Source organism: Rhamphochromis sp. 'chilingali' (genome assembly GCF_963969265.1).
Source record: "Rhamphochromis sp. 'chilingali' genome assembly, chromosome: 16".
In the NCBI taxonomy this organism is placed as follows: domain Eukaryota; kingdom Metazoa; phylum Chordata; class Actinopteri; order Cichliformes; family Cichlidae; genus Rhamphochromis; species Rhamphochromis sp. 'chilingali'.
Window position 1 is genome coordinate 31,886,070 of NC_137943.1, and position 16,723 is coordinate 31,902,792.

Here is a 16,723-nt window from a genome sequence, read left to right on the forward strand (position 1 = left end):
AAACGACAAACCTCTAAATATAAATAACTTTTAGATTACTAAAGCTATCAATGGATCCACAGTTCCCAGAGTGAAAACACATTCATATTATGTTCAAGTCAGTTGTTATCCAATATTAAAACTATAAAATAGAATAAACACTATTTTTAGTTTACTTATTTAATAAAGAAATTTCTTAGAATTTTCAGAAAAACTAAAGTTATATATAGCAAATTAAGTAAGTACAAAGCAAGTAAAATTTTATTTGTATTACAATTTTCAACATAAACATCAGAGTGCTTCACAAGAAACTAAAACATAAAAAAATAACCACAAGGAAATTTTAAAAGATGAGTTTTTAGCTGTTTTTAAACGAGATCACGAAGTCCCTAGATCCCAAGTTCATGCACACAGCTGTTGTCACGAACGTTGCACTCGCTTACGTCACTGTCATGAGACATTCTCGCAAAAAAAAAAAAAAAAATCACGGTTTAGTAACGCAGTAATGCAGCGTTACTAAACAGAGACACAGAAGGACAGATATTGTTCCTCACATTACTAACTTTTTCAATGAAGAAAGAAAGAACATTTTTACAATCTTCATTCAATGAAACTGGACCAGCAGGTGGAGCAGGAGCAACAATATCGCTAATGATGTCAAATAATACCTTGGGGTTACCTCTGCTCCTTGAAACTAAGTCTGAGAAATAAGCAGCCCTTGCATCTCAAACTGATGCGTTAAATGAAACTAAAAGGGCCTTTAAATGAAAGAGATTAACATGTAGACAAGTTTTCCTCTATAATACAACAGGAATTGAATAGCAAATACTGTCATTTTTTCACAGGGACGGTTCTGAGAGGACAAACATTGCCTAAAATAGAAAGACAATAATTATTAAAAAGATTTGTTAGTAAATCAACATCGTTATAGGAAGGTAAAACTAAATTCAAAATATCAGAAAATTTAGCAGCAGCAGTAGAGGAATTTAAGGTGCGAGACCTAACCGCATGTCGAACAGAAGAGAGGAACAGATGGAAAGTCAAGTTAAAAATAAATGTTTATTGAATCTTGTTTATATATATAGATAGATAGATAGATAGATAGATAGATATGTGTGTGTGTGTGTGTGTAATAATCCAGTTTACTAGGATCTATGACACGATGCACGTTTACCAAATGTACACGTGCATGTAGCGAGAGACACCATTAACATTTTCTAAGAATGAAACTTAGCATCTAGCATCGTTTTTCATATGCATTTTCAACTGTACCGAAGAACTGAAACTTTTTCCACATGTGCTACAACAATAAGGTTTTTCACCCGTGTGGACTCTCATGTGTCTTATCAAGCTTGACTTAAGGATAAAGCCTTTCCCACAGCCTCTGCAACAGTGTGGTTTCTCACCTGTATGACTTTTTATGTGGCTTGCAAAATGTGCTGCGTTGCTAAATCTTTTCCTACAGGTGCTACAGTAATATGGCTTCTCACCTGTGTGAATTCGCATGTGTCTATTCAAATTTGTTTTTAAATGAAATCTTTTCCCACAAGTGATACAGGAATGTTGTTTTTCACCTGTATGAAAATCCATATGCATTTTCCAATACGGCTTCCACTTAAATCTTTTCCCACATGTACTACAAGAATATGGCGTTTCACCTGTGTGAGTTCGCATGTGTGTATTCAAATTTGTTTTTAAATGAAATCTTTTCCCACAAGTGATACAAGAATATTGCGTTTCACCTGTGTGAGTTCGCATGTGTCTATTCAGGTATGTCTTCTTACCAAAACCTTTTCCACAAATGCCACAAGAATTCTCACGTAGGTGAATTTTCATGTGTCTATTCAAATTTGTGTCTAGATGGAATCTTTTGCCACATGTGCTACAGGAATATCGTTTTTCACCTGTATGATATTCCATGTGTATTTTCAAATCTTCCTTCCGATTAAATCTTTTCCCACAGGTACTACAAGAATGTGGTTTTTCACCTGTGTGAAGTCGCATGTGTCTTGTCAAGTCTGACTTCCAACTAAATCTTTTTCCACAGTAACTACAACAATGTGGCTTCTCACCTGTGTGAATTTGCATATGTCGTTTCAAGCTTCCCGTCCTATTAAATGTCTTTCCACAGCAACTACAACAATGTGGCTTCTCACCTGTGTGAATTTGCATATGTTGTTTCAAGCTTCCCGTCCTATTAAATGTCTTTCCACAGCAACTACAACAATGTGGCTTCTCACCTGTGTGAATTTGCATATGTCGTTTCAAGCTTCCCGTCCTATTAAATGTCTTTCCACAGGTGCTACATGAATGTACTTTCTTGGAATTTTTAACCATCGGGTCTGCTATGATTTGATTCAAATTATTTCTGTGTAAGTCATTGTCCTTGCTTTCACACTGATCTGTGACAGGAGAGTTGTGAGAAAGGAGCAGGACACTGCTTGGTTCTGGTTCCCTGTAGTCACTTTCTTCACTAGCAGGAAAAGTTTCAGTCTCCTGCTTTTGTTCAAGCGGTTTTCCCTCTTCAGTGGTACCGAGTTCCTTGTGTTCCTCTTTAATCTGTGAAGGATCCTCCTGGTCCAGACTGGAGTTCGTCTGGTAGCAGACGTGCTGATATGTGAGCCCCTCCTTGTCCTTACAGTCATGTTGTGGAAAATCTGAAGGGACAGATTAAAAAAACAAAACATACATTTGAGAAATTACAAGATAACCTTAACCATTAGCAGGTCTCCACATGGTAAGCATGTTATTCAGATATACCAGTGAAAGGCATGTTGTGGGGAGAAACTATTTTGCTGACTCAGTGAAAACCATTTTGGCTGCTCATTTACAAACTATATGAAAAAACACTCTTCTTCTGTGATCGAGTTAAGTTTAGAATCATATATTTCAGAAAGTCAAATATAAATATTTACCATACTTAACCCAATCCGGAATCTGTTTGAATATTTTTTCCCTTTCCATGCTGCAGAGCAAACCTCAAATTCTTGAAAACCGGCAGAACAAAATCTACACCCAAACTTTGTTGGGTGTAGATTTTATCAGAGAAGGTGGTGGACATTTTAAACTTACACTCACTTAAACTGACTTCTTATTTTCTCCTCAGCTTCTGCATCAGTTAATAGTGGAAATCTAATTTTTGTATCACCTATCAGGGGAGATTTCCAAAAAAAAAAAAGTCAGCTGTAAAAAAACACAAACTATTAGATTCTCATAAATATTACTGTGTCGTACTTTCTGTGATATTAGGTGACTGTTGAGTCTGTAATTTCAGTGATATCTAAAATTGGTTCAACTGACTTAAACTCTTGCCTTGAACATCTCACATGTGTTTCACCAAGATTTTTGCTCCTGTTCAAAACTCATCCCCAAAATGTTGCATGAAAACCTCCTGCGTAAAACTGATATCAGACCACCACCTCTTTCTTCTAGCTCCTCCATGGTTATCAACCTGCCTCTATGTGCTCCCAACAGAGAAGATGCCATAACCGACAACACAACACTGTGTGTTTGTGGTTTGATTCATATATGTATAACAGCAGCAATCAAACATCAAAACTGGGCAAGAACAAAGATCAAATAAAACATAAACAGATCACCAAGGATGAGAAAATAAAGGTGATTTGTAACAAAACAAACAAAATGTAGGAGAAAACAAAACACTTGATATAGAAAGGCTTGTATTAAAGGTTAAATGGCAGAAAACACTTAAATGTTTATTTAAAAATTAGTCAAAACCTTTACATGACACCTAGTGAAGTACATTTTTATTTAGATTAACCATAAATTTCCTGAGCAGTCAATTCAATTCAATTTTATTTATATAAATGAATAGGATTAGGCTGCTCAGGGCTTCCCATGGTGCCCGAGTGTTTCTTCTTCACTCACCTCTTTTCGCGCTGTGTGTTTATACTACACCACTATCACATTTTATAGAATTGAATTATGGCACTCTCTGCTTTCCTCCCCCTCCACTCACCTCCAACTGGTTGCAGCAGATAGCCGCCCCTCCCCTTTCTGCTAAAAGGTTGCTTTTCCTCAAAATTGGGGACTTTAAAAAAGCCAATGTGAGCCAGGAGCTTTCAAATATAAACAGTATACTTGACCAGAGAGGAGAGGACATTGGATCACAGTTACAGCACGATTAGCGAAGCCTATCACCCTGTGCCGTGTGCTGCACTCTGACTTTCTGTCCACGTCATGATCATTCTGATGCACGCGTACAGAGGCTGAAGCTCTCCAAACCTGTTGTGAGGACTAAAAAAACTGGAGTAAGGAGGCTGTGGAGGAGAGACGCACGGCTTGGAATCTACAGACTGGGACACATTGAGGGCTACTTCTAAAGGCTGGGATGAGTTTACGACACTGTCACCTCCTATATCCACTTCTGCAAGGACAGCATTGTGCCAGGGTGAGTTTTAATAATGGCAAATCCTGGTCCTCCTCTGCGCTTCTCCCTGTACACTAACTGCTGCACCTCCAGCCACCAGTTTGTCAAGCTGATTAAGTTTGCAGATGACACCACCGTTATTGGACTCATCTTGGACGGGGATGAGTCCGTCTACAGGATGGAGGCTGAACGTCTGGTGTCCTGGTGCAGCCGCAACAACCTGGTGCCGAACGCCCAGAAGACAGTGTAGATTTATTGAGGACTTTAGGAAGCACACATACCTATTCTTTGCAACTTTACTTCAGGGTTCCACATGATGTCCAGCTCCTGCCCAGTCCAGACGATGACATCTTTGGTTTTTGGCTTCAGTGAAAGCTGGTCACTTTCCTGATTGAGGGAGATTTCCTCTTGTTCATCTTTAGTCTGTGGAGACTCTGGGTCCTGCTGGTCCAGACTGGAGCTCCTCTTCTGGTCACAGACCTGCTGGTTATCCAGAACTTCATCTTCAACACAAGAACACAAGAAAATAGTGACTAATGTTATGACAAGAAAATGTCAACATAGTCAATATTCTGACCCCGAGTCTCCCTAAGCTTTAGCAACTTGACCTTTTTCTCATATTTAACAAACTAAACATTTCATATTCTGCTTGCTTGTAAGTGAAGAGAGAGTCAATGTAATGGATGTCTGGTGGGAAGGAGTTCCAGAGATCTCAAGAAGAATCTCTTGGGAACACCGCATTGGAAATGAGAATTCTTGGGAATTTACATTTTATGACTTGGTTGAACCGACAGGAGCCAGAGAGAAAATATTTAAACCAGTTTAAGAGTTTGTCAGTGATTCTAACAGAGGCTAAACTGTCAAGAAGGTGTTAGAGAGTGTTAAAGTGCTAATTTTTGTGACTGCCAGTGATTAGCACACAATATATAAAAAATTAAAAAAAAACATACAAAACCACACAAACAAATGAACAGCAGGATGATCTGAATATGACAATGAAAGCTAATCTTTTAATATTTTACTAATAAAATACCCTGGTCACTTTATTAGGTACACATTCCTAGTACTAGATTGGAGGCCCTTTTGTCCTCAGAACTGACTTAATTCTTTGTGGAGATTCAGCAAAATGCTGGAAATATTCCTCCGATATTTTGGTTTATATTAACCCGAGAGCTTCACACAGCTGCTGCATATCTGTCATCTTCACATCCATGATGCAAATCTTGTGTTCCACCACATCCCAAAGGTGCTCTATGAGGTTGAGAGCTGGTGACCTAAGTACAGTGAACTCACTGTCATTTTAAGGTAATGGTGTTGTAACCAATTATACTAATCAATTGTTGTATCCCATCTGCTTCAAGATTCAACATGTTATGTGTATTCAGAGATGCTCTTTTACATATCTTAGTTGCAAAATGTGCTTATTGGACAGTCAGGTTGAAGCAGTCTGTTCATTCTCTTCTGACATCAACAAGGAGTTTTCACCCAAAGAACTGCCCTCACTAGATTTTTTATTTTTCGGACTACTCTCTGCAAATCATACAGATGCTGGAAAATTTCAGCAGATCAGCAGTTTCTAAAACACTCAGTGGAGCCAGTCTGTCACAAACACCCACACCGCAATCAAAGTGATTTAAATCAGCGCTCACTTTGAACTTCAGCAGGTCATCTTGATCACATCTACATGCCGAAATGCACTGACTGCTGCAATGTAATAGGCTGATTACATTTTGGATTAAAAAGTAGCTGAATGGGTCTCTCAGATATGCAAGTGATATTTAAGGTCTTTAAGGTGTTTTAAATATTCCCTCTCATGCGCTGAACAGCAAAGAATTCTGTTCATATGCAGAAAGTCATCATTTATGAGGCGTACAAATCACTAGTCCAACTTGGTCCTTGTGGCCAATATCCACATTTTTCATTGCCTCAACGGTTTTCCTACATTCTGCGTACAGTTCTGAGCCAACATGACTTAAATCTATATGCAGAAAATAAAATATAGATTTAAAACCCAGTTTTTATTTTACTGTACTAACACAAAACATGTCTTCAGTGAGGCAGCATGCCAGGCAGGAATGCACACCGCCTGTCTTTGTGAGCTCTTTTCATGAGGAGTTAACTCTGATATCATCATGTGATGTTTTTATATGAGTCATATTCATTTCTGAATTATGAAATAATAATAATAATAATATATTACAGTTTTGCATACCTGTTGTGGTCAGCTTTACTCCAGGTTTACACAACAAATCCAGCTCTTCCCTTGTCCAGACATGAATGCCTTCAGCCTCCTGCTTCAGTTCAAGCTGCTCTCCTTCCTCACTGCTGCAGGTTTCCTCCTGTTCCTCTTTAGTCTGTGGAGGCTCTGGGTCCTGCTGGTTGAGACTGGAGCTCCCCTCCTGGTCACAGACCTGCTGCTCATCCAGACCTTCGTGTTCAACAAAGGGACACAAGAAAATAGTGACAATAGTCACCTATGGAGAATTAAGTTTATGGTTTCATGGATTCTTCCATTCTTGCAGACTTTGCCAGAGAAACATTTACTCATAGTCATTTGTTGATTGGGTGATGTTATTAACCCTGCAGCTGTACAACTGTGGTCCAATTTTTAGATGTGACTGCCAGTGATTACCACACAATGTAAAATAAATAAATAAATAAATAAAAGAAAAAAAACATACAAACAAATGAACAACAGGATGATTAGAATATGATAATGAAAACCTACAGCATTTTAAGAAGGCCGGTATATGTTAATGCTAATTTTCTAATATTTTACTAATCAATGCACACTCAGTGGTCACTTTATTAGGTACACAGTGCTAGTTACGTGTATTCAGAGATTCTCTTCTGCATATCTTAGTTGCAAAAAGTCATAATTGCACCTACTGTTGCCTTCCTGTAGGTTGAAGCAGTCTCCCCATTCTTCTCTGACATAAACAAAGAACTGCCTTCACTAGATAATTTCTCTTTTCGGACCACTCTCTCTAAATCATACAGACGTTTGTGCAGATCGGCAGTTTCTGAAACACTGAGAACAGCCAGTGTGGCACTAACAGACTGCGGTCAAGTGAGCCCTCACTTACGAAGTCGCAGTCAAGCTAGCCGCCCCGCCAGCCGCACCGAAAATGTGGTTGCACTACTCTTACGTATATTACGGTATGGGTGAAAACCGGCTTAGAAACGCAGTGTTTTGTGTCCTGACACTATTTTACTTCACAATCCACTCCCATTTTTAGTGTATCTCCACTTTCCCCCCTGTGATCCACAGCCCAAATTACTGTATGATTCAGAGAAAATTAACAATAAAATTTACCCAATTTACTCAACTATACTTTTAATGTCCTCATCTTTGACCTCAGATTACAGGAAAACTGTAAGAGGTGACGCAGATATTTCACTGGATTATGACTCTGGGTGACCCCCACTCTGCACCCTGTGATCCACAGCCAAAATTACTGTACGGTTTTTGAGAAAATTGATAGTAAACTTTGCACAATTTACTGTACTGTACTTTATATATTGACATCTTTGAGCTCAGATTACAGGAAAACTGTAAGAGGTGACGCAGATATTTCACTGGATTCTGACTCTAGGCTGTCGCCACTCTTCACCCTGTGATCCACAGCCAAAATTACTGTACGGTTTTTGAGAAAATTCATAGCAAAATCTTCCCATTATGCTTTACTGTACTCCACATATTGACATCTTTGAGCTCTGATTACAGGAAAACTGTAAGAGGTGACACAGATATTTCACTGGATTCTGACTCTGGGGGACCCCCACTCTGCACCCTGTGATCCACAGCCAAAATTACTGTACGGTTTTTGAGAAAATTGATAGTAAACTTTGCACAATTTACTCTACTGTACTCTATATATTCTCATCTTTGAGTTTAGATTAAAGGAAAACTGTAAGAGGTGACGCAGATATCTCACTGGATTATGACTCTGGGTGACCCCCACTCTGCACCCTGTGATCCACAGCAAAAATTACTGTATGGATTTTGAGAAAATTCATAGCAAAATCTTCCCATTTTGCTTTACTGTACTTTATACATTGACATCTTTGAGCTCCGATTACAGGAAAACTGTAAGAGGTGACGCAGATATTTCACTGGGTTATGAATCTAGGCTGTCGCCACTCTGCACCCTGTCATCCACAGCCAAAATTACTGTACAGTTTTTGAGAAAATTGATAGTAAACTTTGCACAATTTACTGTACTATACTCTATATATTCTCAACTTTAAGCTCAGATTACAGAAAAACTGTAAGAGGTGATGCAGATATTTCACTGGATTATGAATCTAGGCCATCTCCACTCTGCACCCTGTGATCCACAGCCAAAATTACTGTACGGTTTTTGGGAAAATCCATAGTAAATATGCACAATTTACTCTACTGTACTCTATATATTCTCATCTTTGAGCTCAGATTACAGGGAAACTGTAAGAGGTGACGCAGATATCTCACTGGATTCTGACTCTAGGCTGTCGCCACTCTGCACCCTGTGATCCACAGCCAAAATTACTGTACGGTTTTTGAGAAAATTGATAGTAAACTTTGCACAATTTACTCTACTGTACTTTTAATATCCTCGTCTTTAACCTCAGATTACAGGAAAACTGTAAGAGGTGACGCAGATATTTCACTGGATTATGACTCTGGGTGACCCCCACTCTGCACCCTGTGATCCACAGCAAAAATTACTGTACGGATTTTGAGAAAATTGATAGTAAACTTTGCACAATTTACTCTACTGTACTTTTAATATCCTCGTCTTTAACCTCAGATTACAGGAAAACTGTAAGAGGTGACGCAGATATTTCACTGGATTATGACTCTGGGTGACCCCCACTCTGCACCCTGTGATCCACAGCAAAAATTACTGTACGGATTTTGAGAAAATTGATAGTAAACTTTGCACAATTTACTGTACTATACTCTATATATTCTCATTTTTGAGCTCAGATTACAGGAAAACCATAAGAGGTGACGCAGATATTTCACTGGATTATGAATCTAGGCAATCTCCACTCTGCACCCTGTGATCCACAGCAAAAATTACTGTATGGATTTTGAGAAAATTCATAGCAAAATCTTCCCATTTTGCTTTACTGTACTCTACATATTGACATCTTTGGCCTCAGATTACAGGAAAACTATAAGAGGTGACGCAGATATCTCACTGGATTCTGACTCTAGGCTGTCGCCACTCTGCACCCTGTGATCCACAGCCAAAATTACTGTACGGTTTTTGAGAAAATTGATAGTAAACTTTGCACAATTTACTCTACTGTACTTTTAATATCCTCGTCTTTAACCTCAGATTACAGGAAAACTGTAAGAGGTGACGCAGATATTTCACTGGATTATGACTCTAGGCTGTCGCCACTCTTCACCCTGTGATCCACAGAAAAAATTACTGTACGGTTTTTGAGAAAATTGATAGTAAACTTTGCACAATTTACTGTACTGTACTCTATATATTCTCATCTTTGAGCTCAGATTACAGGAAAACTATAAGAGGTGACGCAGATATCTCACTGGATTATGACTCTGGGTGACCCCCACTCTGCATGCTGTGATCCACAGCCAAAATTACTGTACAGTTTTTGAGAAAATTGATAGTAAAATCTTCCCATTTTGCTTTACTGTACTCTACATATTGACATCTTTGGCCTCAGATTACAGGAAAACTATAAGAGGTGACGCAGATATCTCACTGTATTCTGACTCTAGGCTGTCGCCACTCTTCACCCTGTGATCCACAGCCAAAATTACTGTACGGTTTTTGAGAAAATTGATAGTAAACTTTGCACAATTTACTGTACTGTACTTTATATATTGACATCTTTGAGCTCAGATTACAGGAAAACTGTAAGAGGTGACGCAGATATCTCACTGGATTATGACTCTAGGCTGTCGCCACTCTTCACCCTGTGATCCACAGAAAAAATTACTGTACGGTTTTTGAGAAAATTGATAGTAAACTTTGCACAATTTACTCTACTGTACTTTTAATATTCTCATCTTTGACCTCAGATTACAGGAAAACTATAAGAGGTGACGCAGATATCTCACTGGATTATGACTCTGGGTGACCCCCACTCTGCACCCTGTGATCCACAGCCAAAATTACTGTACGGATTTCTGATGAAATTAAATCCTATTCCATTACCAAACAAAATGAGTTCATTGAAGTATTTGCTTAACTACAAGAAATGTCTTTCCACACACAATTTAAATTTTTCAAAAATTTATCATGAGTAGTGCACAGGTGTACCTCAGACTGCCCACAACAAAAGGCCACCCTGGAATGTGCAGTTTTGTCTCACAGCAAAATGCCACAGATGCCACAAGCAATGAGGGAGCGTGCAATTGGCATGCTGACAGCAGGAATGTCAACCAGATCTGTCGCCCGTGCATTGAATGTTCATTTCTCAACCATAAGCCGTCTCCACAGGCGTTTCAGAGAATATGGCAGCACATCCAACCGGCCTCACAACCGCAGACCTCGTGTAACCACACCAGCCCAGGACCTCCACATCCAGCAGGTTCACCTCCAAGATCGTCTGAGACCAGCCACCCAGACAGCTGCTGGAACAATTGGTTTGCACAACCAAACAATTTCTGCACAAACTGTCAGAAACCGTCTCAGGGAAGCTCAACTGCATGCCCGTCGTCCTCATCGGGGTCTTGACCTGACTCCAGCTCGTCGCCGTAACAGACTTGTGTGGGCAAATGCTCACATTCGATGGCGTCTGGCACGTTGGAGAGGTGTGCGCTTCACGGATGAATCATTGTTCACATTGTTCAGGGCAGATGGCAGCTGAGAATGTCCCAGTTCTTGCATGGCCAGCATACTCACCGGACATGTCACCCATTGAGCATGTTCGGGATGTGCTTGACCGGCGTATACGACAGCGTGTACCAGTTCCCACGAATATCCAACAACCTCGCACAGCCATTGAAGTGGAGTGGACCAACATTCCAAAGGCCACAATTGACAATCTGATAGACTCCATGCGACGATGTGTTGCACTGCATGAGGCAAATGGTGGTCACACCAGATACTGACCGGTTCTGGGTCCCCAGACCCCCAATAGCGCAAAAAACTGCACATTCCAGGGTGGCCTTTTGTTGTGGGCAGTCTGAGGTACACCTGTGCACTACTCATGATGTCAGATCAGCATCCTGATGTGGCACACCTGTGAGGTGGGATGGATTATCTCAATATAGCAGATGTGCCCACTACCACACATTTGGACTGATTTGTGACCACTGTTTGGGAGGGATGGTTATATTGTGTATCTGGAATGAATTTTAGGTCTCTACGTCCATCCCATGGGGAATGGGAGCAGTAACAAAGGTGTTGCGTTTATATTTTTGTTGAGTGTATCTAAACTGTGTAGTAGTAATATGAGAAATCAGTAATCTGAGAAATGTAATTTCTCACCCTGACCGGTTGAGGCAGATGGCCGCCCCTCCCTGAGCCTGGTTCTGCCGGAGGTTTCTTGCTGTTAAAAGGGAGTTTTTCCTTCCCACTGTTGCTCATAGGGGGTCATATGATTGTTGGGTTTTTCTCTGTATGTATTATTGTAAGGTTTAACTTATTATGTAAGTGCCTTAAGTTGACTATTGTTGTGATTAAGCACTGAATAAATAATGTCTAAAACTGAAGTTGATACTTGAGGTGGTGTGTGAATGACATTTTGAAAAATTTAAATTGTGTGTGGAAAGACATTTCTTGTAGTTAAGCAAATACTTCAATGAACTCATTTTGTTTGGTAATGGAATAGGATTTAATTTTATCAGAAATCCGTACAGTAATTTTGGCTGTGGATCACAGGGTGCAGAGTGGGGGTCACCCAGAGTCATAATCCAGTGAGATATCTGCGTCACCTCTTATAGTTTTCCTGTAATCTGAGGTCAAAGATGAGAATATTAAAAGTACAGTAGAGTAAATTGTGCAAAGTTTACTATCAATTTTCTCAAAAACCGTACAGTAATTTTTTCTGTGGATCACAGGGTGAAGAGTGGCGACAGCCTAGATTCATAATCCAGTGAAATATCTGCGTCACCTCTTACAGTTTTCCTGTAATCTGAGCTCAAAGATGAGAATATATAGAGTACAGTAGAGTAAATTGTGCAAAGTTTACTATCAATTTTCTCAAAAACCGTACAGTAATTTTGGCTGTGGATCACAGGGTGAAGAGTGGCGACAGCCTAGAGTCAGAATCCAGTGAAATATCTGCGTCACCTCTTACAGTTTTCCTGTAATCGGAGCTCAAAGATGTCAATATGTAGAGTACAGTGAAGCAAAATGGGAAGATTTTAATATCAATTTTCTCAAAATCCGTACAGTAATTTTTGCTGTGGATCACAGGGTGCAGAGTGGAGATGGCCTAGATTCATAATCCAGTGAAATATCTGCATCACCTCTTACAGTTTTTCTGTAATCTGAGCTTAAAGTTGAGAATATATAGAGTACAGTAGAGTAAATTGTGCAAAGTTTACTATCAATTTTCTCAAAAACCGTACAGTAATTTTGGCTGTGGATCACAGGGTGAAGAGTGGCGACAGCCTAGAGTCAGAATACAGTGAGATATCTGCGTCACCTCTTATAGTTTTCCTGTAATCTGAGGCCAAAGATGTCAATATGTAGAGTACAGTAAAGCAAAATGGGAAGATTTTGCTATGAATTTTCTCAAAATCCATACAGTAATTTTTGCTGTGGATCACAGGGTGCAGAGTGGGGGTCACCCAGAGTCATAATCCAGTGAGATATCTGCGTCACCTCTTACAGTTTTCCTGTAATCTAAGCTCAAAGATGAGAATATATAGAGTACAGTAGAGTAAATTGTGCAAAGTTTACTATCAATTTTCTCAAAATCCGTACAGTAATTTTGGCTGTGGATCACAGGGTGAAGACTGGAGATTGCCTAGATTCATAATCCAGTGAAATATCTGCGTCACCTCTTACAGTTTTCCTGTAATCGGAGCTCAAAGATGTCAATATGTAGAGTACAGTAAAGCAAAATGGGAAGATTTTACCATGAATTTTCTCAAAAACTGTACAGTAATTTTGGCTGTGGATCACAGGGTGAAGAGTGGCGACAGCCTAGATTCAGAATCCAGTGAAATATCTGCGTCACCTCTTATAGTTTTCCTGTAATCTGAGCTCAAAGATGAGAATATATAGAGTACAGTACAGTAAATTGTGCAAAGTTTACTATCAATTTTCTAAAAATCCGTACAGTAATTTTTGCTGTGGATAACAGGGTGAAGAGTGGGGGTCACCCAGAGTCATAATCCAGTGAGATATCTGTGTCACCTCTTATAGTTTTCCTGTAATCTGAGCTCAAAGATGAGAATATATAGAGTACAGTAGAGTAAATTGTGCAAAGTTTACTATCAATTTTCTCAAAAACCGTACAGTAATTTTTGCTGTGGATCACAGGGTGAAGAGTGGCGACAGCCTAGATTCATAATCCAGTGAAATATCTGCGTCACCTCTTACAGTTTTCTTGTAATCGGAACTCAAAGATGTCAATATGTAGAGTACAGTAAAGCAAAATGGGAAGATTTTACTATCAATTTTCTCAAAACTGTACAGTAATTTTGGCTGTGGATGACAGGGTGCAGAGTGGAGATGGCCTAGATTCATAATCCAGTGAAATATCTGCGTCACCTCTTACAGTTTTCCTGTAATCGGAACTCAAAGATGTCAATATGTAGAGTACAGTGAAGCAAAATGGGAAGATTTTACTATCAATTTTCTCAAAATCCATACAGTAATTTTTGCTGTGGATCACAGGGTGCAGAGTGGAGATGGCCTAGATTCATAATCCAGTGAAATATCTGCGTCACCTCTTATGGTTTTCCTGTAATCTGATCTCAAAGATGAGAATATATAGAGTATAGTACAGTAAATTGTGCAAAGTTTACTATCAATTTTCTCAAAATCCGTACAGTAATTTTTGCTGTGGATCACAGGGTGCAGAGTGGGGGTCACCCAGAGTCATAATCCAGTGAAATATCTGCGTCACCTCTTACAGTTTTCCTGTAATCTGAGGTTAAAGACGAGGATATTAAAAGTACAGTAGAGTAAATTGTGCAAAGTTTACTATCAATTTTCTCAAAAACCGTACAGTAATTTTGGCTGTGGATCACAGGGTGAAGAGTGGCGACAGCCTAGAGTCAGAATACAGTGAGATATCTGCGTCACCTCTTATAGTTTTCCTGTAATCTGAGGCCAAAGATGTCAATATGTAGAGTACAGTAAAGCAAAATGGGAAGATTTTGCTATGAATTTTCTCAAAATCCATACAGTAATTTTTGCTGTGGATCACAGGGTGCAGAGTGGGGGTCACCCAGAGTCATAATCCAGTGAGATATCTGCGTCACCTCTTACAGTTTTCCTGTAATCTAAGCTCAAAGATGAGAATATATAGAGTACAGTAGAGTAAATTGTGCAAAGTTTACTATCAATTTTCTCAAAATCCGTACAGTAATTTTGGCTGTGGATCACAGGGTGAAGACTGGAGATGGCCTAGATTCATAATCCAGTGAAATATCTGCGTCACCTCTTACAGTTTTCCTGTAATCGGAGCTCAAAGATGTCAATATGTAGAGTACAGTAAAGCAAAATGGGAAGATTTTACTATCAATTTTCTCAAAAACTGTACAGTAATTTTGGCTGTGGATCACAGCATGCAGAGTGGGGGTCACCCAGAGTCAGAATCCAGTGAGATATCTGCGTCACCTCTTTCAGTTTTCCTGTAATCTGAGCTCAAAGATGAGGACATTAAAAGTATAGTTGAGTAAATTGGGTAAATTTTATTGTTAATTTTCTCTGAATCATACAGTAATTTGGGCTGTGGATCACAGGGGTGAAAGTGGAGATTAACCAAAACTGGGAGTGGATTGTGAAGTAAAATAGTGTCAGGACAGAAAACACTGCGTTTCTAAGCCAGTCGGCACCTATACCGTAATATGCGTAAGAGTAGTGCAACAACATTTTAGGTGCGGCTGGCGGGGCGGCTAGCTTGACTGCGACTTCGTAAGTGAGGGCTCACTTGACCGCAGTCACAAACAGCCACACCACGCTCAAAGTAATTTAAATCCAACTCGCCTCCCCAAAACGACGCTCACTTTGAACTAACAGCAGGTCATCTTGACCACGTCTACATGCCGAAATGCATTGACTGCTGTCATGTAATTGGCTGATTATATTAAAAACTATTGTAAATCAACGCATGAATTTACTACTAATAACAGAAATCCCCACACCTGTACTGTGTGACTTTATCCCGGGTCTGATATCCAGCAGTCTTAGCCGACTGATCTCCTCCTCATACCGGACGATCGTTTTTTCAAACTCTGAGAAGATTTGTTCTGCGGCAGCAGTTAATCTCCCCTCTATAAACTCTCTCAGATGAAGAACTGAAGACATTATTGCTACAACAACCGATACATTCAAACTAAATTCTTCAAACAAAACTCATTCACGATGCAAGCGCTGAACGGCATCATTTCCGCTATTCTTCTTCTATTGAACTTCCGGTAGACTGGAAGTATCAAAGGCGCATTGCTGCCCTCATCAGGTCAGTCCAACAAAAATCAAGTCTGGCACTTTCCAGAAACCTGGATAAAGAATTAATGGTTTCAAATGACCAATTCATTGTGCATAAGGCTTCTTTCTGCAGACCATCAAACCATGCTTAACCCTTTCTGACTTACATGCCTCACACTCATACTGTTGCTTTATTATCATCACAGCAGCAGTAAAGTAAGAATGCTTTGTTGATAGAAAGATTTTTAAATATTTAAAGTCCCCCCCCCCCCTTTTTGACATTTTTAATGTGTTCAGGTTAAACCGTGCTGCTTGATGTTACTGTGTGCCTGCTGTTTTCATCAACAGTCTTGTTCTGTTCTAAACACTCAGATTCTCTTAGCCTAGGTTGATATTTTTGCCACGCGATTATAAGGGATATCGTGGAATAAAGAAAATTCATTGATTAAAGTTTGATTTAATGGAAAAATCTTTAGTTTTTTCCAACATTTAACATAACAAAGAATGATGTCCTCATAGATTATAATCATAACTATAATTATTTACAATCTGTTTGATAAAGGAGGGTCTCTTGATTTCTCTGTTAAGTCCATGTAGTGGAAGTGAAATAACAAATAAAATAAAATAAAATAAAATCACTTTTATTGTCACATCACATGTGCAGGCACACTGGCACAGCACATGCGAGTGAAATTCTTGTGTGCGAGCCCCACAAGCAACAGAGATGTGCAAACACAACAACACAAACGAGCAAAATACAAGAATGGCCAACCTG

At 39.4% G+C, this 16,723-nt stretch overlaps 1 protein-coding gene across 1 annotated transcript; it reads right to left on the minus strand.

Moving 5' to 3' along the window:
• Positions 1–217: 217 nt before the first annotated feature.
• LOC308383505 (uncharacterized protein) lies at positions 218–16,124 on the minus strand. The gene is made up of 4 exons (XM_080861521.1): positions 15,666–16,124; positions 6,582–6,797; positions 4,651–4,872; positions 218–2,636 (listed from the first exon to the last, which is right to left on the minus strand). The coding sequence occupies exons 1-4, from the start codon at positions 15,826–15,828 to the stop codon at positions 1,210–1,212; spliced, it is 2,028 nt and encodes a 675-aa protein (XP_080717647.1). The 5' UTR covers positions 15,829–16,124; the 3' UTR covers positions 218–1,209.
• Between the last annotated feature and the right edge of the window lie 599 nt (positions 16,125–16,723).